The sequence below is a fragment of the Schistocerca piceifrons genome, chromosome 1 (assembly GCF_021461385.2).
Source record: "Schistocerca piceifrons isolate TAMUIC-IGC-003096 chromosome 1, iqSchPice1.1, whole genome shotgun sequence".
Taxonomy (NCBI): Eukaryota; Metazoa; Arthropoda; class Insecta; order Orthoptera; family Acrididae; genus Schistocerca; species Schistocerca piceifrons.
In genome coordinates, this window is record NC_060138.1 from 795,114,063 (window position 1) to 795,140,370 (window position 26,308).

A 26,308-nucleotide genomic window follows, 5' to 3' on the forward strand; every position below is an offset into this window, starting at 1 on the left:
TAATAAGAAATGCCAAGAAAGGAAGGAAAATATATTTGCTTAACAAGAGTGATAGGGCACAAATCGCAGAATATCTGAGTGACCACCATCAAACGTTCATTTCTGAGGAAGAGGATGTGGAACAAAAATGGAAAAAATTCAGAAACATCGTCCAGTACGCCTTAGATAAGTTCGTACCGACTAAGGTCCAAAGCGAGGGGAAAGATCCACCGTGGTATAACAATCATGTACGAAAGGTACTACGGAAACAAAGAAAGCTTCATCATAGGTTTAAGAGTAGTCGAATCATAGCTGATAAGGAAAAGCTGAACGAAGCGAAAAAGAGCGTAAAGAGAGCAATGAGAGAAGCATTCAACGAATTCGAACATAAAACATTGTCAAACAATCTAAACAAGAACCCTAAAAAGTTTTGGTCATATGTAAAATCGGTAAGCGGATCTAAATCCCCTATTCAGTCACTCGTTGACCACGATGGCACCGAAACAGAGGACGACCGAAGAAAGGCAGAAATACTGAATTCAGTGTTCCGAAACTGTTTCACTGCGGAAAATCGTAACACGGTCCCTGACTTCAGCCGTCGCACGGACGCCAAAATGGAAAATATTGAAATAAACGATATCGGAATTGAAAAACAACTGCTATCACTTAGTAGCGGAAAAGCATCCGGACCAGACGAGATACCCTTAAGATTCTACAGTGATTATGCTAAAGAACTTGCCCCCTTTCTATCAGCAATTTATCGTAGATCGCTGGAAGAACGTAAAGTACCTAGCGACTGGAAGAAAGCGCAGGTCGTTCCCATTTTCAAGAAGGGTCATAAATCAGATGCGAATAATTATAGGCCTATTTCGCTTACGTCAATCTGTTGTAGAATAATGGAACATGTTTTGTGTTCTCGTATTATGACGTTCTTAGATAATACAAATCTCCTTCATCATAACCAACATGGATTCCGCAAACAGAGATCATGTGAAACTCAGCTCGCCCTATTTGCCCAAGAAATTCACAGTGCCGTAGACACTGGCGAGCAGATTGATGCCGTATTCCTGGACTTCAGGAAGGCATTTGATACGGTTCCGCACTTACGTTTAGTGAAAAAAATACGAGCTTCGGAATATCGGACCAGGTTTGTGATTGGATTCAGGATTTCCTAGAAGAAAGAACACAACATGTCATTCTTAACGGTTCAAAATCTGCAGATGTAGAGGTAATTTCGGGAGTACCGCAAGGAAGCGTGATAGGACCTTTATTGTTTACAATATACATAAATGACTTAGTTGACAACATCGGTAGCTCCATGAGGCTATTTGCAGATGACACGGTTGTCTACAAGAAAGTAGCAACATCAGAAGACTCGTACGTACTCCAGGAAGACCTGCAGAGGATTAATGCATGGTGCGACAGCTGGCAGCTTTCCCTAAACGTAGATAAATGTAATATAATGCGCATACATAGGGGCAGAAATCCATTCCAGTACGATTATGCCATAGGTGGTAAATCATTGGAAGCGGTAACGACCGTAAAATACTTAGGAGTTACTATCCGGAGCGATCTAAAGTGGAATGATCACATAAAACAAATAGTGGGAAAAGCAGGCGCCAGGTTGAGATTCATAGGAAGAATTCTAAGAAAATGTGACTCATCGACGAAAGAAGTAGCTTACAAAACGCTTGTTCGTCCGATTCTTGAGTATTGCTCATCAGTATGGGACCCTTACCAGGTTGGATTAATAGAAGAGATAGACATGATCCAGCGAAAAGCAGCGCGATTCGTCATGGGGACATTTAGTCAGCGCGAGAGCGTTACGGAGATGCTGAACAAGCTCCAGTGGCGGACACTTCAAGAAAGGCGTTACGCAATACGGAGAGGTTTATTATCGAAATTACGAGAGAGCACATTCCGGGAAGAGATGGGCAACATATTACTACCGCCCACATATATCTCGCGTAATGATCACAACGAAAAGATCCGAGAAATTAGAGCAAATACGGAGACTTACAAGCAATCGTTCTTCCCACGCACAATTCGTGAATGGGACAGGGAAGGGGGGATCAGATAGTGGTACAATAAGTACCCTCCGCCACACACCGTAAGGTGGCTCGCGGAGTATAGATGTAGATGTAGATGTATATTTTATACTGTCTATAGTTAATATGTCAAGATTCAAGATGTGGAAATGGCAAAATGATGCAAAGTCACTTTTCGATCTAGTTACATTGTGATTTCTCTACACAGCAGAATGGTTCACTGAACCCAAGCCAAATAATAATAATAATAATAATAATAAAAGCACACTTTACCACACAATCACTAGGGTAAGTTAATGCACAAATCTGTGTTGGATAAGTGTGCATGAGTGGGTGGAGAGGGAAGGAGTGTGGCAATCAGGATGTGCTGAGTTCTATTGGGTAAGGTGGGGGTCACAATTTTTTTGTACACAGGAGAGTGGAATAAATGCTGCATTCAGTGGCATTGGAAAGACGAGAATAAAGAAAGATGCAATCACAAAACACAGGAGTAGGATGGGACAGAGGGAGATAGAGGAAAGTTGAGTACGATGTTTTGGACGGGACAGAAGGGGTGAGGAACTGAAGGAAGGAAGAGGGTGAGGGTAAGATTAAGTGAGTGGGACAAGGACTAGTTTTAACAAGTTTACCTGCATAATTAGGTAACTCCTGCTTTCCACTGCAGATGCTGCCTAAGGATGCCAAAATTTTTGATATGGAATGGGTGGCAGCTTTTAAAACGGAGGTACTGTTGGTGGTTGGTGCATTTGATATGGACAATGATGTTTATGGAGCCATATGACAAAGAAGAGATCTAAAAAGGTAGCTCATTTAATAGAGAGAAGAAGCATTTTAGTCCCATTTTGGAGTAGATGTTGAGGCTCCGTTACAGGGATTTTATAAGTTGAGGGTGTTGGAAGAGTGGGAACGGTGGCATGTGGGTAGCCATGTCAATTCCACAGATTTGTGTGTAAATTAGCCTTTTGAAGCAGATAGCTTTATAGATCAGAAAGTGGTTAGCCAGATGGATTAAGAAAGAGTGATGGATTTGGAACCAGGATGATGCTCAGAAAGGTAACGGCCCACTTCAGCAAGGACTTAAGCATAGGAAGTGATAGCATAAATGGTCATTGCATCTACAGTGAGAAATAAGGAGTCCTGCAGTAATGGAAGTAATTATCATATAATAGAAGGGAGAATACTGGCCAATGAAGGCAGAGGATCTTCCTGCAGGGGCACCGGAATTAGCTACAATGGAGAGACCAGTGGAATTAGATTTGTAAAAATTTGAGATTATGTGATGTGGGTGGGGTTGCCAGTATGAGAAGGGAGATGGAAGGCTTCAGCTGACAAGATCTGTGATGGACATTATATCTTTTGAAGAGTTGCTGGAGGCCATACTACACTTCAAAGATAAGATAACTGTGCTTAGTTTTGTAAGCAGCAATCTCGGAAAGTTGGCTGAGACCCTTCGCAACAAAGCTAGTGCAATTCGTGACCAAGCAGTGGAGCTCTTGCTTGAAGGAAGACTGATAACATCAGGATTTGCATAAGGATAATGAATAGCTTTCCATTCCTTGAGGAGGGAAGATTAAAGACAGATTGGAGGGGAAAAATTCTGATGTGGAAGACAGGCAAAACCCCTTGCAGTGTGTGGAGCCCCCACTCAACAAACACCATTTTTTAAAACTGATCACGCCTGATCAAATGACCTTCCGATAGGCATGCCTTGTAGTTGGATAAGAGCAGCTGCACGTATCTCACGGATACTGCTTGTTGTTAATAAACTTTATGTCTTTTTAAAAGTTAAATGTTTATCATAAAAGCAATATTAGGTATTATTCATGGGTAATACAAACAAAAGCAAACTAAAAAAAAATATTTAAAAGTAACGTTGTCAAACATAACACACATTTTCTTCCCACAGCTTCTCGAGGTACGCCGCGCAGGATTAGCCAAGCGGTCAAAGGCACTGCAGTCATGAACTGTCCTCCCTCCCTCGGGCATAGGTGTGTGTGTTTTTCCTTAGGATAATTTAGGTTAAGTAGCGTGTAAGCTTAGGGACTGATGACCTTAGCAGTTAAGTCCCATAAGATTTCACACACGTTTGATCATTTTTCTCGAGGTACTGATACATACTTCCCGTACACAAATGTCGAATTTACCCAAGATTATGCTTGAAATTTTGGTTTTTACAATATACTAAACTTATTTAGAAGCTGAAATACCATCAATGCAAACATTTCTTGAATGATGTAAGCAAAAAAGACCATCCGTATCTCTCACACTTGAAAAAGGTGATTATTTAGAGTTGAAATACAATCATTCCTAACATTTATTGAATGTTGTAAACAAACTGTCCACATATTTCACATTTGAAATAGGTGATTCTCATTTTCTTACTAACTAAATATGGCTGACATTTTTTAATCGGATGCTCCTGAGGCTGATCTTCTCCTCTTCCTTGTTGCAGTTGGTGCTCATCTTCTGTGTGTCACACATTTAAAACTTTTGTATGGAGTTCTCCTGTTACTTTAGTACTTCTCCTTTTTATGTGCTTCTGCACAAGTTTGTTCAAAAGATTTGAGACATTTTCTTCTCCTGAGATTATTGTTGGTGTTTCCTTTCCAGATTATAAATGAATTTATGGCAACAACATACATCAGAAAAGAACCTTGAGTACTTTTTAATTCTCCTTTGAACAGCTTGAAATATCTATTGGGTGCTCTCATCTTCATTGCCTTCTGAGCTGAACTCAGCACTCAGTTCTGTATCAGAATCTCTTCTTCATCAGTACCACTGTGCTCTATAAAACTGTTGTCCTGATCATTCTCATTGTTAGTATTGTGCAGAACTCAATTTATCGTAGCTTCAACAGCCAAAAGACTGCTTGAATTACACATCTCTTCGTCCCCCATAGCACCTAAGAAATAAATATGAAACTAAACTGAATAAATAACATGACACAAGCACTGAAGGTCATGTGTATCTGACACACACAATTTCTTTGTTGATTCAAGACACATGTAACTTCATCTGGTATACTATTTTAATTACTAATAAGCATTAAAAATTTAACAATATTTCTTGGAAAATAAAAAGTTACAAACTTACATGAAGGTCCATATGTATTCCTCAGGTATGAACTATGAGTTATTAGCTTCCTGTTTACAGTAACAAACAGTGACCAGGACTGAAATAGGGTGGGATCGAAAGAGGAGGCTAGAACAAAGGGGGGATTTTCCTCCCTCCCCCTTTCACGGAAAAGGTAACAAACATTGTCACTGTGTATCTGACACATACACATGGCTATCAGAAGGTTAAGTGTCATTTAGACTGAAGACAGCAACAGCAATCTACATGATACATGTGCTTCCTTACCTTGTCAATTACAGTTGGAGATATACTTGCTGAAATAGCATCTAATGATGAAATACCCTGTCTTCCATATCTTGAACATTCTTGTTGTTGTCCTGGTCCAAATGTTAGTTTGCCAGTTCTAGTTAGCAACTGAACATAATTATACATTTGCTGATCATTTGGTAAATCCTGGCCATATATCACAGGATCTGAAATGTTGAAAGTACAGTGAAAACATTTCCTTTCATTCTTTTCATTTAATGCAAATAAATCATTAGATCTAATACAGGCTTGGTTAAAATAAGAAAACTTAAACTTGCAGAACACAACACGGAGAACATTAAAGCAGAAACTTGGAAGGCACAATGGCCACAGAACAATCTGAACCAGTTGATATGCACAGTTCAATTCATTCTTGTTACTACTATATACCCCCCCCCCCCCTCCCTATTTTGTAGATTTTTAATGTAAGGCACAAAAATCAGAGGATGTGTCATGTTACACAACTACAATTACTGTGTTTTCATACTCTCTTAGCAGTGGTGGTTCTGTTATCCCGCCCCCTGGAAATTGGGATTTGTCAATGATCCTGCATGTTTCCCATCTAATTTCCTCCACCTTTTCTGCTGGCAAACCATGAACTGCTTCTTCAACACTTTAATAATGCCCTGTTTCAGAATTTTGTTTGGTAGAGGAGTAAAATGCAGCCTATTGGAGAGGGCCAAGGCTGTAGAGAGATCCAGTTCTTTATTAATCAGGTTGACAATTATTCTGGTGTCACTGACACCCTGCATCTTTTAGCTGAGCTCTTGCTGGACTCAATTTTCTATGTTGTCTGACATTAGCATGCTGTCTTTGTATTTTGCTGTTGATGAATGAGCTGCAATCTGCTCATTCCCCAGAATATGCTGATAGTGTACCATGATATGTAGGTGGCATAGAATAGAATTTGTGCAGAAGGCTAAGCTACTTCCTCGAACAATGTTAAGACAAGGACACCCTACACACTTTGCAGAACTAAAACATCCAGTAAGATTGGAGACACGACAGACTGGATTCTCGGATAAGTAAGCCATGCTATAGTGAGTGAATGTACTCACTTTACATGAAGAATGTGGTGCCTACCCAAAGAAAGATATTCCATATTCTTGTCTAGTGAGAAAATTAAGAGCTTGAAGTATATCACATAAGTTTTCAGATTGGACTGAAAGCTTCCCAGGGGCTATACTTCCTAATGTCATTAACAGAAGCTTTGAGGGTATTAAAAGGAACTGTTACAGGCCAATTATTGTTCATAATACTTTTACTTGATTTGGTGGATAAGAGTTTCTCCATGAGGTGGTCCGCATGATTATTTTGTATTTACAGTTGCTGATGCATCATCAAAAACTTGTAGAAAAATGCAAACCTACAGAGGATTGATATTTGATGCATTAATTGGCAACTGGCACTCAAAATAAATTTTTTTATGCATTCTGCATAAATAGGTGGGAGACTCATTGTTTGATTAAATGACTGGGACTCAATCACTGAAAATACTCACAAGCTTAGAATAACTACTAAAATCTGTCCACAGCAGTTTAAAGTGAAATGAGCATGTTAAACTAGTTGAGTGAAAGCAGGAGCCGAACTGGGATACATTGGAAGAATTCTTACGAAAATTAATTCATTCAAAGTACCATACAAAAGCATTACAGCCACTGATGAGTACTGCATGTCTTCAGGATAGAAAAAATATATGTGAACACTATCCATATTGCCACTGGTTTATTTAGACGGTTGGTTGGTTTAAAGGGGGGGGGGGGGTAAGATACCAAACTGTGAGGTCATCAGTCCCTTGCTCCCAGTAAAATAATTACACAAGGGGAAGAAGAAGAAGGAGACGTACAGCACAATAACAGGAGAAAGGAAGAACCAGAAGAACAACAGAAGGACAACCAACACTACTATGGGGGAAAAAAAAACACAGAGAGAAGCAAGAAAGAGGTAGAAGGGGTAAAAACAAGAGAGCAGATGACTGTGGCTGGCCAGCCACAAGAATAAAAAGGAAAAGCCGGCCACTCTGCGACACATTGAAACATCCACCCTAAAAGCATTAGAGTGGTGAACACAAAGGGACAAAGGACACGCGCTAAAACTTATCTAGAATGATAAAACCCATCGTCACATATAAAAAGTAAAACTAAATTAGCCGATGAGGCATTGTCAGCTAAAATTAATGGCAATGAGTATGGTAACTGAAGAGTCTGTCGCAGGACAGCCAAAGGAGGTCAGCTCACCAAGACATGAGCCACTATCAGCCAGGCGCCGCACCGACACTGAGATGGGTCACCACGGCGCAGGAGGTAGCCGTGTGTCACCCAAGCGTGGCCAATGCGGAGCCGGCAGAGAACTGCAGTCACTGCGAGAGGCCCACATGGAGGACTGACACACATTTGTAGTTTCCTCAATGGCACGCAGTTTGTTGTGCGTGCTGAGGTTATGCCATTTTGTCTCCCAAAGCCGCAAAACCTTGCAGCGTAGTACTGAATGCAGGTCAGTTGCAGAGAAGCCGATCTCCATAAGCGGTTTCCACATAGCCTGTTTGGCCAGCCTGTGGCAAATGCGTTGCCTGGGATTCTGACATGACCTGGGGTCCAGACAAACACCACTGAACGACTGTACCATTCCAGGGCATAGATGGACTCTTGGATGGTCGCTACAAGGGGATTACGAGGGTAGTACTGGTCAATAGCTTGTAGGCTGCTCAAGTGGTCAGTACACAGAAGAACCGACTCCCAAGGGCATGAATGGATGTGCTCAAGAGCACTAGATACAGCCACCAGCTCGGCAGTCAAAATACTGCAGCAAGCGGGCAAGGAATGCTGTTCAATATGTCCTCCATGGACATATGCAAAGCCGACGTGAGTATAAGCCATCGAGCCACCGGTGTAAACCACTTTGTGGCCTCAGTACATGTCAAGAATCGAGAGGAAGTGGTAGCAGAGAGCCGCAGGTTAACAGAGTCCTAAGGTCCAGGTGAAGCTGCGGCCTAGGTGTACACCATGGAGTTTACGTGAATGGATCTGAAATATTGCTGGTAAAGGCAAGGACACCAGCTCGGAAAGAAGGGATCGGACATGAACTGCAATTGTAAGCCTGATCTAAGGCGCCGATGCAGGAGATAAACCGCCGTGGGTGGGAAAAGGAGACGGTAATTCGGATGCGCAGGAGAACTACGAACGTGTTGTGCACGCCTGACCTGCAATGGAGGGACTCCAGCCTGTGCCATGACACTGGGCACTGGACTCGTCCTAAAAGCTCCCATGGCTTGGTGAATGCCACAGTGGTGCACTGGATCGAGTAAATGCAATGCTGAGGGTGCCGACAAACCATAAACCAGACTCCCATAGTCAAGGCGGGATTGAACAAGGGCTCTGTAGAGCTGCAGCAGCGTAGAGCGATCTGCACCCCAGTTGGTGTTGCTCAGGCAGCAGAGGGCATTGAGGTGTTGCCGGCACTTCTGCTTAAGCTGATGAAGATGAGGAAGCCAAGTTAATCAGTCCTAAGAATTGATATGTCTCCACTACAGTGAATGGATCGTCATTAAGGTAAAGTTCTCGGAACGGTACGACACCAACATAACTGCATAACATGAGACTTTGCGACCGAAAACTGGAAATCGTGGGCTACAGACCATGACTGCGCCTTATGGATGGCTCCCTGTAGGCGCTGCTCAGCAACACCAGTACTGGTGGAGCAGTACGAAAACCAGAAGTCATTTGCACACAGAGAAGGTGAGACGGACGGCCCTACAGCTGCTGCTAGACCGTTAATAACCACTAAAAATAGAGATACACTCAATACAGAGACCTGCGGGACACCATTCTCCTGGATATTGGGGGAACTACGAGAGGCACCAAATTGGACATGGAAAGTACGAAGCAACAGGAAATTTTGGGTAAAAAATCGGAGGGGGCCTCAGAATCTCTGCTCGTATAATGTGGCAAGGATATGATGTTGCCAGGTTGTGTAATATGCTTTTCGTAAATCAAAAACGACGGCAATCAGATGTTGGCATCTGGAAAAGGCTGTTCAGATGGCAGACTCGAAGGACACAAGGTTATCAGTGGTAGAGCAACCCAGGCGGAACCGCCCTGACATGGAGCCAGTAGGCCACGTAACTCAGGACCCAACCCAATCACCGACACACCATATGTTCCAGCAGCTTAGAAAAGAACGTTGGGGAGGCTGATGGGCCGGTAGCTATCCATATCACGCGGGTTTTTACTGGGTTTGAGCACCGAAATGATTATGCTCTTCCACCACTGCAATGGAAAGACGCCGTAGCATCAGATCCAGTTGAAGATGACAAGGAGATGTCGCTTGTAGTCAGATGAGAGATGTTTGTTTAATCATCTGACTGTGGATCCGACCTGGCCCAGGAGCTGTGTCGGGGCAATGTGCAAAGGCACTGAAGAGCTCCCACTTGGTAAATGGGGCAATCTAGGATTCACTGTGACGCATAGTGAACGAGAGGTCTTTCCCTTCCAACCACCGTCTGAGAGTGCGAAAGACTGGGGGGTACTTTTCCGATGCAGAGGCTCGAGCATAGTGCTCAGCAAAGTGCTCGGCAATCGCATTTGCGTCGGTAGATAACACGCCATTTATGTTAACACTGGGTACACCTGTTGGGGTCTGGTACCCAAAAACTCATTTGATCCTAGTCCAGACTTGGGAAAGTGACACGTGGCACCCAATGGTCGACACAAACCTCTCCAAACACTCCCGTTTACGTGGTTTTTTAAGGTGGTGAATGCAGGCATGGAGCTGTTTAAAGGCTATGAGGTGCTCCAGGGAAGGGTGCCGCTTATGCTGCTGTAGAGCTCACTGACGCTCCTTAATTGCTCCAGCAATTTCTGGCGACCACCAAGGGACTGCCTTTCGATGGGGGCACCCTAAAGAATGAGGGATCGCCATTTCCACCGCAGAAACGATTTTTGTAGTTACCTGCTCAACCACCACATCTTTGTTACCTTGTGGGGGAGATTCAAGAGTGACAGCAGAGGTGAAAGTTTCCCAGTCCACCTTGTTTAAAGCCCATCTGGGCAGGCAACCATGGGCCTGACACCAGGGCAGTGACAGGAAGATGGGGAAGTGATTACTACCACACAGGTCATCATGTGCTTTGCACTGGATAGATGGGAGAAGTCCTGGGCTGCAAATTGATAAATGAATGGCCGGATAACTAGCATGAGCCACATTAAATGTATGGCGGCCTCAGTATTTAAGAGGCAGAGGTCGAACTGAGACAGTAAAGTTTTGATATCTCTGCTTCTGCCAGTAAGCACGGTGCCACCCCACAAGGGGTTATGGGCATTACAATCTCCCAAAAGTAGTAAAGGTTTACGGAGTTGATCAATCAGTGCCACCCCACAAGGGGTTATGGGCATTACAAACTCCCAAAAGTAGTAAAGGTTTACAGAGTTGATCAATCAGTGCAGTTAATACATTCAAGGATAGTGCACCATTTGGACGAAGATATACACTGCAGACAGTTAGTTCCAGTGTCTTCCTTTTTCTGACAAGCACAGCTTCAAGAGGGGTTTGAAGGGGCACAGGTTCAATACAGACTGAGTTCAGGACATAGACATGAACTCCACCTGACACTCTATTATAGTCACTACGGTTCCTGTAATATCCCTTGATACCCGCGGGGGGCAGGGGACTGCACTGCCGGGAATGAGGTTTCCTGGAGGGGAATGCAGAAAGAAGGTGTAAGCAAAAGCAGGTGTAAAGCTTAACTGTTGCCGTAGCTCAGCCAAGCAGGTGAAAAAACTGCTGCAGTTCCACTGGAGGATGACGTCATCATAACACTGGGAAGGCATGGAACTTTCAATGAGGCAGTTTACGCCCCAGGGTCACCTGTTGCCATCAATCTTTGGCCTGAGCAGTCTATATCCATTGTGTCTGAGGGTCCAGTGAGATCTAGGTTCTCAGCAGATGTCAGAAGCTCCACCTCATCCGCAGATGCAGAGCTTATAGGCAGCGGTGGTATGAGTGCCACCGCAATTCCTTTGGTCTTGGGGAGCTTCTTTTTGGAGTTCTCTTCGCTTTGCTCTTTGGGTTTCCCCGGCTCGGACGACTTCAGTGGTTCAGACTCCGCGACTGAGAAAGAGTGTGAAGCCCAGCCCAACAACCAACTGCTTTTTGTCTCTTCAGCCACTGGCAGGTGTCATCTTTCCCACTAGCAGAAACCTGGGAAGAGACTGACCAAAAGTGCATTTTGGACAAGCCCTCCAACTCCCCAAACTTGTCCTAAAAATGCTCCAAAAAAAAACTGAGGCTTCATGAACATGAAAGATTTCCCATCAACTCTCGTACATACCAGGGTGAATAAGCTTCACTTCCATCCTTAGCCTGGCATTCCTCCCATGGTGTGGCCAGGGAGGGGAACGATTTGGGGTTATATTTCTTAGCATTTCTTTGCCCGCTTAGAGACTGCTGGCGGTCAACCACCAGCAAGAGAAGACATACTATGCTTCATGGCATGTCATCCTCTCTGATGACACCCACTCCAACCTGGCACCCTCCCCACGAGCGCCACCCAGCTGCAGCAAAGGCCACCATGCAGGATGGCCATTGGCGGGAGTACTGATGCCCCAAGGTGACTGGTTTCTGCTCCTTGGCATGCGTGGGGAGTTAACGGTGCATCACATAAAGGCCGAACGATGTGAGGCTCCTTTTAGTCGCCTCTTACGACAGGCAGGACTACCTCGGGCCTATTCTAACCCCCGGGCCTGCCGAGGGGGTTAGTTAGTGTAGGGGTACTCAACACAACACCAATGATACAAACTACAATTAAATTGTTGCGTACCAGAGATGTGCTTAATGTAAATTTACACACACACACACACACACACACACACACACACACACCCTGCTTTGAGGGTGATAAGATTCAGTGATTCCACACAAAAAGTTACATATGGGCATGTATCCTGCTATGAACGGTTTCTGATGTGTAACCAATTTTATGTACACTGTACTTGTTTTCTGTACTATTCAAACATTTTCATTGTTTCCAATGTACCACAGTGGTGTACCACAGTAGTATGATCCTGAACAAAAAAACTTCATAAGGACTATTCCAGAGATGTAATTATATTTGTTCTTCCTATGCAGCACTCTTGAATTACACTGGATCCTGTAACCTGTAGAGTACAAATATAGATTTAAGCGTAAATTTTTGAAGCAAGCATTTGTTCAAGAAAAAAAGATTCAAATAATTAAAAGCAGACTATTGAAAAAGCTTTCTTTCAGTGAAGGATATTACATTTTATGAACTCATATAAATCAGTAACCAAAGACAAAGTTTTTAAAAATATGAGCTTCCTGCTATTTCACATCAGCTATTTACAAATGAGGTACAGTAATATGATTTCTCCGATATTAGGTACAGCCAACAGAGGAGCACAAATATCTCTTGTAGAGCCTGAACTTTCTGCCTGAAATGAAACCAGAGACATTCTGCAAGTTCTATACAGATAAGAGAATCAACATGTCACAGACACTGCTAATGAAATGTCCAGAAGGGGGTCTAATTTTGTCGTAAAACTGCGTGACACTGAAGTGATAGACGTACATGACGGGTATGCTGCATTTGTACTCTGCTCTCACCACCCTGCCCCCACAAACAGATATTTCTAAAGATGCTCACACAGAGTGGATCATTAATGAAGGATGTGAAACAAGGATAAATACTGTGTTACCTTCCAAGGTCTGAGCACTATTGGAAAGACTAGCTGCCACACACAAACATCGACTGTTGTCGGAGCTTATCATCATTTGCACACAACACTTGGGGACACTTCTGCCTGTCTGAATATCCCCATACCTAAGGCACCAAACATGCATGTTTTTGATAGCTCTCACTGCTTCCTCCTACCATACAAAGGAATAATTTTGCTATTAAGGGGAGACATGGGACAAACAGCAGCTAACTGTTTCCTCCCCATGAAAATACAAACGAAGCAAATAACTATGCATGAGGACTCCTTCCAGAGCGACAAAATAAGTCTGACTTGGAAAAGGAATCACTCTTTGGTCATTATCATACATATGGTGGTAGCAAGAAATGTGTGACTAATAGTTTTACTGAGTGCGACTGGAGGCAGAAAAAGTAAATGTCACATGGCAAATTTCAGAATGTGCATGTGAAATGTCACATGTCTCTGAAAATAAAGGCTATTCAGCCACAACAGTGAATGTAAGGAAAGAAACTTAATGTCAACAGGGTGACAAATGACTGATAAGCGAGAGGCTACTAGCAAAGATCTATTTCACTAAGTATTATGACCCAAACAATGCTACTTTCATATAAATGCACAGAAGAACATGGGATTTTGTTTCATGATGAGTAAATCATGTTTTTTGCCTGCTGATGGACTTTGCAATTTTCTGATGCAACTGAAATGCAGCAGTACATTCACAATACTGCTCCAATCACTTTTTAAATGTGAAAGAAAAAAATGAAGAAGGCAAGATGATGCCATTGGAATTGTGCAGTGACACAGCAACCCAAATACAAAGTTAAATGTTTCTTCATGCATGAAGTATCAAAAAATGCATAGTTGTCCCTAAACAGACATATAGGGCCACAAAATATTTGCTGAAACACCATTAATGAATATGCAGGGCTTTACCCTTACAATTTGTGTTCTCCATAATGACTTTGTAACAACAACTTTGAGGATAGAGTGCCATGATGAGAGATCTGCAGAACGTCTTTAGTAGTGCAATAGTGAAGCACTTTCTGTATCCCAGCAGCAATGTCAGCCAGCAGTGCTGCCATGGTGACAGACTACTGATCAGCCGAAATAGGCTTCCTTATACACAAATATTCTGCACATCCACGGCCTCGCTGCGATGGAACACTTCCTTTCACGCCGATAACCTGCCACCCTACCTAAAACCTCTTTCCTCATTACCTTAGCCAGCTTCATCCTGACTCACAACTTCTTCACTTTCGAGGGCCAGACATACCAACAAGAACAGCCATGGGTACCAGGATGGCCCCCTCGTACGCCAACCTATTTATGGGTCGCTTAGAGGAAGCCTTCTTGGTTACCCAGGCCTGCCAACCCAAAGTTTGGTACAGATTTATTGATGGCATCTTCACGATCTGGACTCACAGTGAAGAAGAACTCCAGAATTTCCTCTCCAACCTCAACTCCTTTGGTTCCATCAGACTCACCTGGTCCTACTCCAAATCCCATGCCACTTTCCTTGATGTTGACCTCCATCTGTCCAATGGCCAGCTTCACACATCCGTCCACATAAAACCCACCAACAAGCAACAGTACCTCTATTATGACAGCTGTCACCCATTCCATATCAAACAGTCCCTTCCCTACAGCCTAGGTCTTCGTGGCAAACAAATCTGCTCCAGTCCTGAATCCCTGAACCATTACACCAACAACCTGAATACAGCTTTCGCATCCTGCAGCTACCCTCCCGACCTGGTACAGAAGCAAATAACCAGAGCCACTTCCTCATCCCCTCAAACCCAGAACCTCCCACAGAAGAACCCCAAAACTGCCCCACTTGTGACAGGATACTTTCCGGGACTGGATCAGACTCTGAACGTGGCTCAGGGATACGACTTCCTCAAATCCTGCCCTGAAATGAGATCCATCTTTCATGAAATCCTCCCCACTCCACCAAAAGTGTCTTCCCTCCGTCCACCCAATCTTCGTAACCTCTTGGTTCATCCCTATGAAATCCCCATACCACCTTCCCTGCCTTCTGGCTCATACCCTTGTAAACGACCCCGGTGTAAAACCTGTCCCATGCACCCTCCCACCACCACCTACTCCAGTCCTGTAACCCAGAAGGTGTACACAATCAAAGGCAGAGCCACGTGTGAAAGCACCCACATGATTTACCAACTGACCTGCCTACACTGTGAAGCTTTCTATGTGGGAATGACCAGCAACAAACTGTCCATTCGCACGAATGGACACAGGCAGACAGTGTTTGTTGGTAATGAGGATCACCCTGTGGCTAAACATGCCCTGGTGCACGGCCAGCACATCTTGGCACAGTGTTACACCTTCCAGGTTATCTGGATACTTCCCACCAACACCAATCTATCAGAACTCCGGAGACGGGAACTTGCCCTTCAATATATCCTCTCTTCCCATTACCCACCAGGCCTCAACCTCCACCTATTTGAAGTTGCCGCCGCTCATACTTCACCTGTCATTCAACAACATCTTTGCCTCTGTACTTCCGTCTCGACTGACATCTCTGCCCAAACTCTTTGCCTTTACTTATGTCTGCCTGTGCCTGTATATGTGCGGGTGGATATGTGTGTGTGTGCGCGAGTGTATACCTTAGTCCAGTGAAACTGTCAGAAAAAAAGGCCTGTACCTTGCAAAAGGTGGGGTAGAAGATTTTATTTTTTTAACTCGTTCATGTTGTTGGAAAGGTTAGAAAACCAACTTTTGCCAACAAAATTTCTCTTGGGAAAACTTTCTGCAGTCAAAAAACTTCGAAAATTTCGGACTTTTTTCAGTTTTTTTCAAAATATCTCAGTTTCATTTGCTCCTATCGCTTTGACGTCTATTTTCTTTTTTAAAGAGCACAAAATTCTCTACAAATTTGATTCTTGCCATTTTTTTCTACTCCCAGTATCTAAGTCGCTACAGCGCGTCAAAAAATACCAATTTTTCAAATTTCGAGCAAAGTGGCAAATTACCTCATTTTTGAACACTGTTATTTCAGTTTCTATTTGTGTAGTATAAACATATTACTCATCATGTTATTCATTGGAATTTACCACCTCACTCTGCTGCAGGGCCAGGACAAACAGCATCACATTCAGTAACTACGAACACATTCACGTCGGACTGCGTGAAGTTTATTTGTGTTACAATATGTAATACAATTGAATGCAGGTGCCGTACGTTTTCTACAGTTGATTGACGTTAATGATCAGTTATAAGAAAAAGTATGTAGGAACTGTTCTTTAATGGACAAAAGCGTATTTATTCTTTGGCGGGCGGAAGGCGATTATCTCTGCGATTGTTCACAGCACGCTGACAGCTATTAGCACACAACAATAAGGGTCCTACAGTTTGGAGTCGCTTCCATTCACCATATGTTGTGGTGCTCAAAATGAGTATGTCTGACATGAATTTGTGTTTCATTTGCAAAAAAACTGTGGTGAGTGGTGGACGCAATGTCAAAAAGAAAGGACTGAGCACACTTACCAATTGTAGTGCTAAACGCAGGGAGTCTGCTCACACCCATTTTTTGAAAACGCTCAGTGAAGTGATGGTGCATGAAGCATGCTACAAAAAGTACATCACAATGAGAGAATGATAGCAGCTAGCCTTCGACATCCTCAGGAAGCAACAGGCGAGCTACGTCGGTCGCAGGAAAAAGGTCAGTTCAGTATCAAAGAGAAATGCTTCTTATGTGCAAAAGGGAATTCTGATGACTTTTTAACCAAGAAGTTAAGATTGCCATATGCCAAACTAAATTTTGTTTACAAAGTAATGAAATTGGAAGTGCAATCGACAATATTAGAACAGGCTAAACGAGGTGGTGATGAATTTGGTCAACAAGTGATAGAGCGGTTTCTAAATGTAAATGATTTGGTTGCTGCAGATGGGTGATACCACAGATTTTGCTACAGAAAGTTCTTTCACCGTGTTTCAGCTACTGGACAGAAATGAGGTTACCGACCTGCAACACAAGTAGATGAAGGCATGGAGGCTATATTTGCCTACCTGGAAACCAATACGGAAGAATGTCAGTTTTCTATGGACGATCTGTTAGAGCAAATACCCACGTTACCTCGTCCTCATATTCGAACTGTCAAGGCTCGCCTTTTCCAGAAATATGGTGACGATGTGGTGATAGCTGAAACAGCTTCAAAGCCAGGCACAACAAGATGCTGACGTTATGATTGTAACATCTGCCATTTCAAGAACCAAAGATTTTGGAAGTGTTGTCATTGTAGGAGAAGATGTTGACCTGCTTGTGCTCATGACCGGTTTGGGGCAAGGCACTGAAAACTTATTTTTCTTAAAGCCAGGAAGAGGAAATGCAGAAGACAAGTGGTTTTCCACTGCATCTTACAAGTTTGACAGTGAATATATTCTGTTCATTCACGCCTTTAGTGGATGTGATATAACATCCGCTTTTTTTGGTCAAGGAAAAATTAAGTGCTGCAATATTGTTGCAAAAAATTAACACCTAACCTCAGAGCTTTGCACGTTCAATAAACCACATGCTACCCGTGAAGAAATAATAACAGCAGAACAGTTTACTATCGCATTGTATAGTGGAGGTGTCAGCAGTTCCCACACACTAGACCATTTGCGGTACCAGCTATTCGCCAAGTCTGCCACAAAAAGCAAACTGAATCTTGCATGGTTGCCACCTACACTAGATGCTGCACAACATCATTCATTGCGGACTTACCAACAAGTCCAAAGTTGGATGGGAAACTGGAAACCTCCTGAGAAATGGGGCTGGAATCACAGTGACCACGGTCCAATACCCATTATAATGACCCAAGATCCAGCACCTGAAGCATTTCTTCACATTGTTTCATGCTCATGTAAGCTGAACTGTGGTGGAGCGTGCTCCTGCAGAAAAGCGGGTTTGAAATGTTCTTCAATTTGAAAGAAATGTATTGGGGTCAACTGTGAAAACGTGCCAAAATTTCTATATGAAGACAGTGAAGAAGATGTTATGGAGGATGTTGAGGTAACCGCTGACGAAATCAACGAACTTGCCGAGGTTGACTCGCTGTTTAAAGAAGAGGTCAATCTTGGGATCAACTCTATGCACAGACCCTGAATCCGTAACTCAAGGTATTTCTGGTGACACTGAGGAAAGTGGCCCATCAAAACGTTGGAAGTGATGCTCATATCTGTCTCAAGTGCACTAAAGTGCGATATTACAAGTATTACACACCCAGAACTGTCAACATTTTTTAGTAACTGACAATACATTTTAATTGTAATAAAGCTACTTATTTTTAATGTCCACTGTGTGGCTTTTATACACAAGAATAATTACCTACCTAATTAGGTTGCCTATTACAGGTAATAATAGTTCAGTTTCCTGAGACAATTTATTTTGTGTGTGTGTGTGTGTGTGTGTGTGTGTGTGTGTGTGTGTGTGTGTGCGTCTTAATGATGTATTTTTATATTTATAGTTTTACAAATACCAGGGCTGAGGTGGCCCAAAGTGAACTTCAGGTAGTGATGTAAGAATCACAATAGTTGGGTGCCCAGCAATCCTCATGTTGCATACAGAGAAATTGAATACCTGAAAGTGAGGTGGTAAATTCCAACATATAACATGATGTATAATGTATTTATACTACACAAACAGAAACTGAAAAAATAGTGTTCAAAAATAAGGTATCTTGCCACTATGCTCAAAATTTGAAAAATTGGTATTTTTTGAGTTGCTGTAGTGCCTTAGATATTGGGAGTAGAAAAAAATGGCAAGAATCAAATTTGTAGAGAATTTTGTGCTCTTTAAAAAAGAAAATAGACGTTAAAGCAATAGGAGCAAATGAAACTAAGACATTTTGAAAAAACTAAAAAAAGTCCGAAATTTTCGAAGTTTTTTGACTGCAGAAAGTTTTCCCCAAGAGAAATATTGTTGGCAAAAGTTGGTTTTCTAACCTTTCCAACAATATGAACGAGTTAAAAAAATAAAATCTTCTACCCCACCTTTTGCAAGGTATATCTGCTATTTGACTGGACTACCTGTCCCTTTTTCCCCCTAAGGTAAGTCTTTCCGCTCCCGGGATTGGAATGACTCTATACCCTCTCCCTTAAAACCCACATCCTTTCGTCTTTCCCTCTCCTTCCCTCTTTCGTGATGAAGCAACCGTGGGTTGCGAAAGCCTGAATTTTGTGTGGGTGTTTGCGTTTGTTAGTGTCTCTATCAACATACCAACACTTTCGTTTGGTAAGTTACATCATCTTAGTTTTTAGATATATTTTTCCCATGTGGAATGTTTCCCTCTATTATATTCATTTTCGAAAGTGAACGCATGTGGTAGCCTCTCGTGTTGCCTTTTATAGTTGTCAAAAACAACCGAATCAATCATATCGCGCATGGGCTGCTGAACTTCACGGCCTCAGTAGAAAGTGTCAATTTGTTACTGAAGTTCACAAAGAATCCTACGCCGATTCCATGGTACGGGATGCTATCATCCGATCAGCACCCAACAAAGAAATTAGGCAACGTGCTGTAATGGATCTGGGAGATGTGTTATTTTCTATCGGATTTGTCGATACCAAATCTAATGAGGGAGGTTGTAAATGTTTTCTTATATTTTTGTCAGAATATTTTTTGTGAATTGTAATTTGCCTTATTTTATGCTAATTTACTTATATTTCCGAGAGTGACAGCATATTGATTTATATTAGTAGATGTGACGAAGAATATCAAAGAGATTGGTTACAAGTGGAAGCTTGTGTGTTGTGTGAAATGTCTTTGACGCTGGAGTCGTCTTTGAACGTAGTCAGTCGGCAGTGAACTCTCGGTGTGTGACAGTGGAACAATGTGCAGGTCCCCGTTATAATAATTTGCAAGTGACCAGCAAAAAATGAGTTATTCTACTACTTTTTTTATATAAACATCAAGAAGGAAGCACATTCGGAGAAATGGTATTTGAAGCACCAAAAATGAGGCAAATGCATTGAACCAGAACATTTCAGCAGCCAACGAAACAGCATTATGGAATCATACTTCCACTAGACAACCGAAGCCAACACTAAAAAGTCAAATATCATCTTATAAACATTTTCACAGAAAAGTGAGTACTGTCACAAAATATGCTAAATTCAAATATATAAAAATAGTGAGCATATTTCAATTGCAGGCTCAGCCGGGATATTGTGTTCACGTGATCTTCAACAGTGCTACGAAGAAGAAAATTTTTGTGCTAATACCAGTTTTTCAAAATGTGTGTTGCAGTATTTGTGTTCATCGGGAAGTAAAAGTTTTGGAGAAGAAATGTTTAGGCAAAAAATATAATTTTCGAAAGAAGAAGGAATTTCAAGAATTTTGGTCAACAATCACATGGATGAAAAACGTGGATTTGCAACAGTAGAAGAGAGTTCCAGATAAGTCACGAAACCCTCGTATGTTTTCTATTGCTGTGTTTTTAATTTTTTTTCTCTTCACAATGACTTATGAGATTTTCGAGAGAATTGTGCCTAAAGTAGAAAACAGTAATTTAATAGACTTCGAAAATCAGGACAGGTCAAATGAAAGAGAAAGAACCAATCAATTTGATTTGAAAAGTTTTCTTGTAAATTTCACGAAAGAAATTAAACAATCAGTTGACGACAATAAGACATACTGGGATGAAAACATTGATGACATTTTGTTGCAAGCCCAAGCAGTCAATACCCAAGTGGGTGATCCTTTGAACAGGGTTGGGGGTGTTGAGGAAAAAAATTGAATCTGTGGAAGCAAAAGTAAAAGAAATTGATGCTAAATTGAGTGATGAAATTAATACTGTAAAAAATGAGTTACTGGCACTTAGGGAGAGAAATTTAATTATTTTAATGAGATAAAAGGGGAAATTAAAAATTTGGATGAGAACACAAAAGTTTTAGTAAAAAATGTAGAACAAAAAACTGACACTCGTTTGGTTACTCTAGAAAAAAAAGAAGAATGCAATGATTTAGAAAACAAAAAATCTGTTAAAGAACTTAGCGAAAAAATTGAAAGTTTCGACAATGAATTTCAAAGCAAAAATCACAATGTCAAAACGTGCAATTTTGTATCTAATATTCCAGTGAAGCACTGTTCGGTAGATGGACCCTTACATCCCATTGATTTTATACAGTATTGTAAGGATTGTTTCTTACCTCACTCACCAGATGATATGAAAATTAAATTTGTGAAAAAATTCTTGGAAGGCTAAGCTTTGACTTGGGCAAACCAGATTGTAACTGTGGGGACGACCTTTTCAGAATTTGAATCAAAATTTCTGGAAAATTTTTGGGATGATCTTAAACAAACTAAAATCAAAAGTGAATTTTTGAATGGGAGAAACTACAGAGAATCAGATGGGAGCATGAAACAATTTTGCAAAAGTGAACTTCAAAAACTTATTAATTTAACAAAACCTTTGGATGACTTGATCAAAATCTATACCTTAAAGAGAAGATTGCCATCGGCAATGCAGTTGAGTATAGTTCATTGTCCTGAAGTAATGTTGAGCAGTTTCTCAATTATATTGAAAAGTTGGGTAGGGTAACAACAAGAACACACAGTGGGTTTACTCAGAAAGGTAGTGGTCAAAATTGGGGGATCATAACTTTCAAAAAAGGGAACAAAACAATTATCATGGTATCAGTCAAAATTCAGGGGGAAATAACAATAATTTTCAAAGAAGGACCATAATTTTCATCCAAAACAAGAACAACATTTTCACGGAAATAATCAACGAAATAGAGAACACTTTAGGGATCAAAATCACAGAAATGTTGCTAGAGTTCAGTACAATAGTAACTACCAAAAACCAGATAATGTTTGGCATAGGAATGGAAACAGAAATGTTGATCAGAGATATTGGCAAAACTACAATCAGCAGTTTAAACAGGAACCAGTTGTTATTCAGGAAATAAAAAACGAGTAGACGCCCCTTTGAAGGTCCGACATAGCGGAAGAAGTGCTTCGGTTTCCTGTCTGACAGTCGTGTGGGGACATGGCAAACAGGTACTAGATGAGTTTCTTGAACACCTCAACAGCATCCATCCGAACATCAAATTTACAATGGAAAAGGAGGTGGCCCTTCAAACTGCGAGACAGAAACCAAAGCACTTCTTCCGCTATGCCGACGACACTTTTGTCGTGTGGGGACATGGCAAACAGGCGCTAGATGAGTTTCTTGAACACCTCAACAGCATCCATCAGAACATCAAATTTATAATGGAAATGGAGGAAAATGAATGCCTCCCCTTCCTTGATATTTTAATTAAGAGGAAGACAGATGGATCACTAGGCCATGCAGTACATAGGAAGAAGACACACACAGATCTATACCTTCATGCAATAAGCTGCCACCATCCAGCACAAAGACAAACAGTGACCACCCTGGTACATAGGGCGCACGCTGTCTGCGACAAAGACAGCCTACTATCCGAGCTGCAACACCTGAGGGAAGTCTTCCAACAAAATGGTTACAGTGAAACGCAGATCAACAGGGCGCTTAAAAGGAAGAAGGAAGCAGTGAGAACCCCAGAAGAAAATAATGAAGGAGAAGAAGAAGATAAACGACTCGCGTTCCTTCCGTACGTGGGTCCGCTCTCGGCCAAAATTGCACGACTTCTGGGAAAATACAAGATCAAAACCATTCTCCGACCACTACTGAAGACGAGGGAGCTCCTAGGTTCTGCCAAAGGCGCGCTGAACCTTAACACACCAGGAGTATATAGTATACCATGCGAATGCGGAAAGCAATACATTGGGCAAACACAGCACTGCATATCTAAATGCTGCAAAGAACATATCAGACGTGTGCGGCTAGGCCACACAGAAAAATCAGCCATAGCAGAACACAGCATCAATGAAGAACACAACTTCAACTTCGTAGACAAGAAGGTACTGTGCCGAGCACCTGGCTTTTGGGAAAGCGTTATCAAAGAATCCATAGAAATAAGGATTCATGATAATCTGGTCAACAGAGATGAGGGATACCAACTCAGTGCAGCATGGAACCCTGCGATAGCGGGAATCAGTCGGGAGCACGCCCGTCAATGTCCTCCGCCGCGGATGCGGACAGAATGCTTACACCGAGAACCGAACGCGGCCGCTGGGGGCGCCCGCCATCCCCACCACCGTGCGTAGGCCGCTGGTTCACCGCAGCCACCCAAGGTCTAGTGTAGCGGGGGGTGACCGCGCATATAAATAGGCCGCTCTCTGCGAATCTCGACACTTCGCCAGAAGATGGGTAGTATGACACTTCCCGAAACGCTGCGAAATTTCAATGCTACCACCCGGTTGGAGACCCGAGAAACCTTCATCAAGATTTGTAGTAGTTCAGAGACGTGTGAATGAAAGAGAGAGTGCATGCTGTGAGAATGAATATATTGGTGAAAGGTATCTGGTAACTTTAGAATAGGGAAATAATATTTTGGGGGATAATTTGAATGTGTATGACCTAAATATGTGTAATGATAATGATGTTGATGATGAAGTTGATAATGATGGTAATGGTATTGATGATGATGTTGAAGAAAGGTGTTTCACTAGTTTAAATAGGGAGTTGGGTATACACATGGTTGAAAATGGATTAAATAGTGAGAATATTAAAGAAATTCCCAGGGATGTTACCAGGATGAATAAGGCTGGCAAGCAAGGTATATGTAAAAGTGTGAATTTTGATGTTGTTGGTAAAGAATCTGACTACACAAATAATGATGACACACGTATAACTTCTAGCCTAAGTGAAACATTTACAGATACTAATGACACACACACATTTCTTATGAATCTATGGCTGAACAATGAAAATATTTCTTTTGACAAAAACTTTAAAAAGATGCTTATTAATGTATGTGAAACCATATGTCCTGAGTGGTGGAAAAAGATGAGAATTTTATTTTTTAAAAGCTGAAGGGTAAGTACTTCAATAGTATTCAATGTGATTTGGATGAAAATTCTTGGCTATTTGAGATAATAGAGAATTGTTGTTGTTGTGGTCTTCAGTCCTGAGACTGGTTTGATGCAGCTCTCCATGCTACTCTATCCTGTGCAAGCTTCTTCATCTCCCAGTACCTACTGCAACCTACATCCTTCTGAATCTGCTTAGTGTATTCATCTCTTGGTCTCCCTCTACGATTTTTACCATCCACGCTGCCCTCCAATGCTAAATTTGTGATCCCTTGATGCCTCAAAACATGTCCTACCAACCGATCCCTTCTTCTAGTCAAGTTGTGCCACAAACTTCTCTTCTCTCCAATCCTATTCAATACCTCCTCATTAGTTACGTGATCTACCCACCTTACCTTCAGCATTCTGCTGTAGCACCACATTTCGAAAGCTTCTATTCTCTTCTTGTCCAAACTAGTTATCGTCCATGTTTCACTTCCATACATGGCTACACTCATTACAAATACTTTCAGAAACGACTTCCTGACACCTAAATCTATACTCGATGTTAACAAATTTCTCTTCTTCAGAAACGATTTCCTTGCCATTGCCAGTCTACATTTTATATCCTCTCTACTTCGACCATCATCAGTTATTTTACTGCCTAAATAGCAAAACTACTTAAAGTGTCTCATTTCCTAATCTAATTCCCTCAGCATCACCCGATTTAATTTGACTACATTCCATTCAATAGAGAGTACTAATGACAATTTTGTATCTTGTGCAAATTTTGAACTGTGACAAACAATACATATAATGGTATACCATATGATTCTGATAAGTACAGGTTTGGGGAAATTGGAAGTGATTTATTACATGAGGATACTGGTTCTGCAAAAAGCGATCAATTTTGCAGTCCTTATACAAAAGTTCAAATTGGGTCATGGGTTGTTAAATGTTTAATTGATACAGGAAGTGAGGTCTCAGGAATCTCTGAAAGGTTAAACAAGAAATTAAAAGTGGGGAAAGATTATGTTGAAATGCCAGTTGTTGGGGTAAAGATAAAAGGTGCTACTGGGAAAAGCAGTAAATTGGTAAAAAGCCAGGCTTTAGTGACATTTTTAATTGAAGGCAAGTTGTTCACACAGGGATGTTTTGTGATTCAGGAATTTAATTAGGATTTTCTTTTGGTTATGAATTGGATAGTAAAAGTAAATACAGCATTTGATTGGGGTGGAAGAAAACTTTTCATAGAAACCAGTGAAAGGGAATACATTCAGAGAAAATTTGTGAAGACACTTGGGGATCAGAGTAATGGAAATCTTGACAGGATCAATTTACTAAAAGAAAATAGGTTGGAGAACATTGAAATTCATAGATTTGATACTGATGAAGTTGAATTTGGAAATTTAGTATATTTGAAAATTTAAGAAACACAAAATTTATCTGGGGAGCAAAAACAACAGTTAGAAAATCTGCTGTGGGAGTACAGTGATGTTTTCAGTGACATACCTGGTCGGGATGATGTAAAGGGTTATCAGTGTGAGCTTCAGGTAAAACCTCATGAACCACTTTTCATAAAACCATACAGTATTGCAATATCAAAAATACCTGATGTTGAGAAAGAGCTGACACAGATGGAAGGATGTAATATAATACTCTATAAATTTACAGATATAAAATATATGTCAAGTTTGGATCTAACTTCGGGTTTTCATCAGGAACCACTTTCGGTTAATTCTAGAAAATATACCGCTTGCTTGTACAATCGTAAGAGTTACCAATATTGTGTTGTGCCATTTGGGTTAAATTCTGTTTCCGAATTTATAAGAGCTTTGGATCATGTACTGGGGCCAGAACTTGCAATTAAACTGATAATTTATGTAGATGACGTTTTGGTTACAGGGCAAAATTGGGAGGAACATTTTTCAATTTTGAAGTCAGTTTGTGAAAAACTTAGGAAAGGAGGGATGACATTGAAATTAGGGAAATGTAAATTTGCAGTTTCTGAATTAAAATTTTTGGGACATGTTGTCACAGACAAGGGAAAAGGCAGACCCAGAAAAAATTAAAGCAATTTCAGAAGTTCCTATTCCTAAGACTAAAAAACAATTAAAGTCGTTCTTTGGATTATGCGGCTATTACCAAAAACATATAAGTGATCAGAGTCTGAATGCACCATGTTTAAGGCAGTTACTCAAGAAAAACACTGTTTGGGTTTGGGGTAAAAATTGTCAGGAAGAGTTTGATAAAATTAAGCAAGTGTTGAGGAAGCAACACTTATTACCCAGACCTGATTTTAATTTACCATTTTG

General features: G+C 41.4%; 1 protein-coding gene across 1 annotated transcript in view; it reads right to left on the reverse strand.

Moving 5' to 3' along the window:
* LOC124713552 overlaps window positions 1-26,308 on the reverse strand; it is a 265,066-nt gene that overhangs the window by 46,345 nt on the left and 192,413 nt on the right. Inside the window, exon 7 of the mRNA XM_047242955.1 lies at window positions 5,388-5,575. Within this exon, the coding sequence (XP_047098911.1) occupies window positions 5,388-5,575 (188 nt within the window). The remainder of the gene's footprint in view (window positions 1-5,387; window positions 5,576-26,308) is intronic.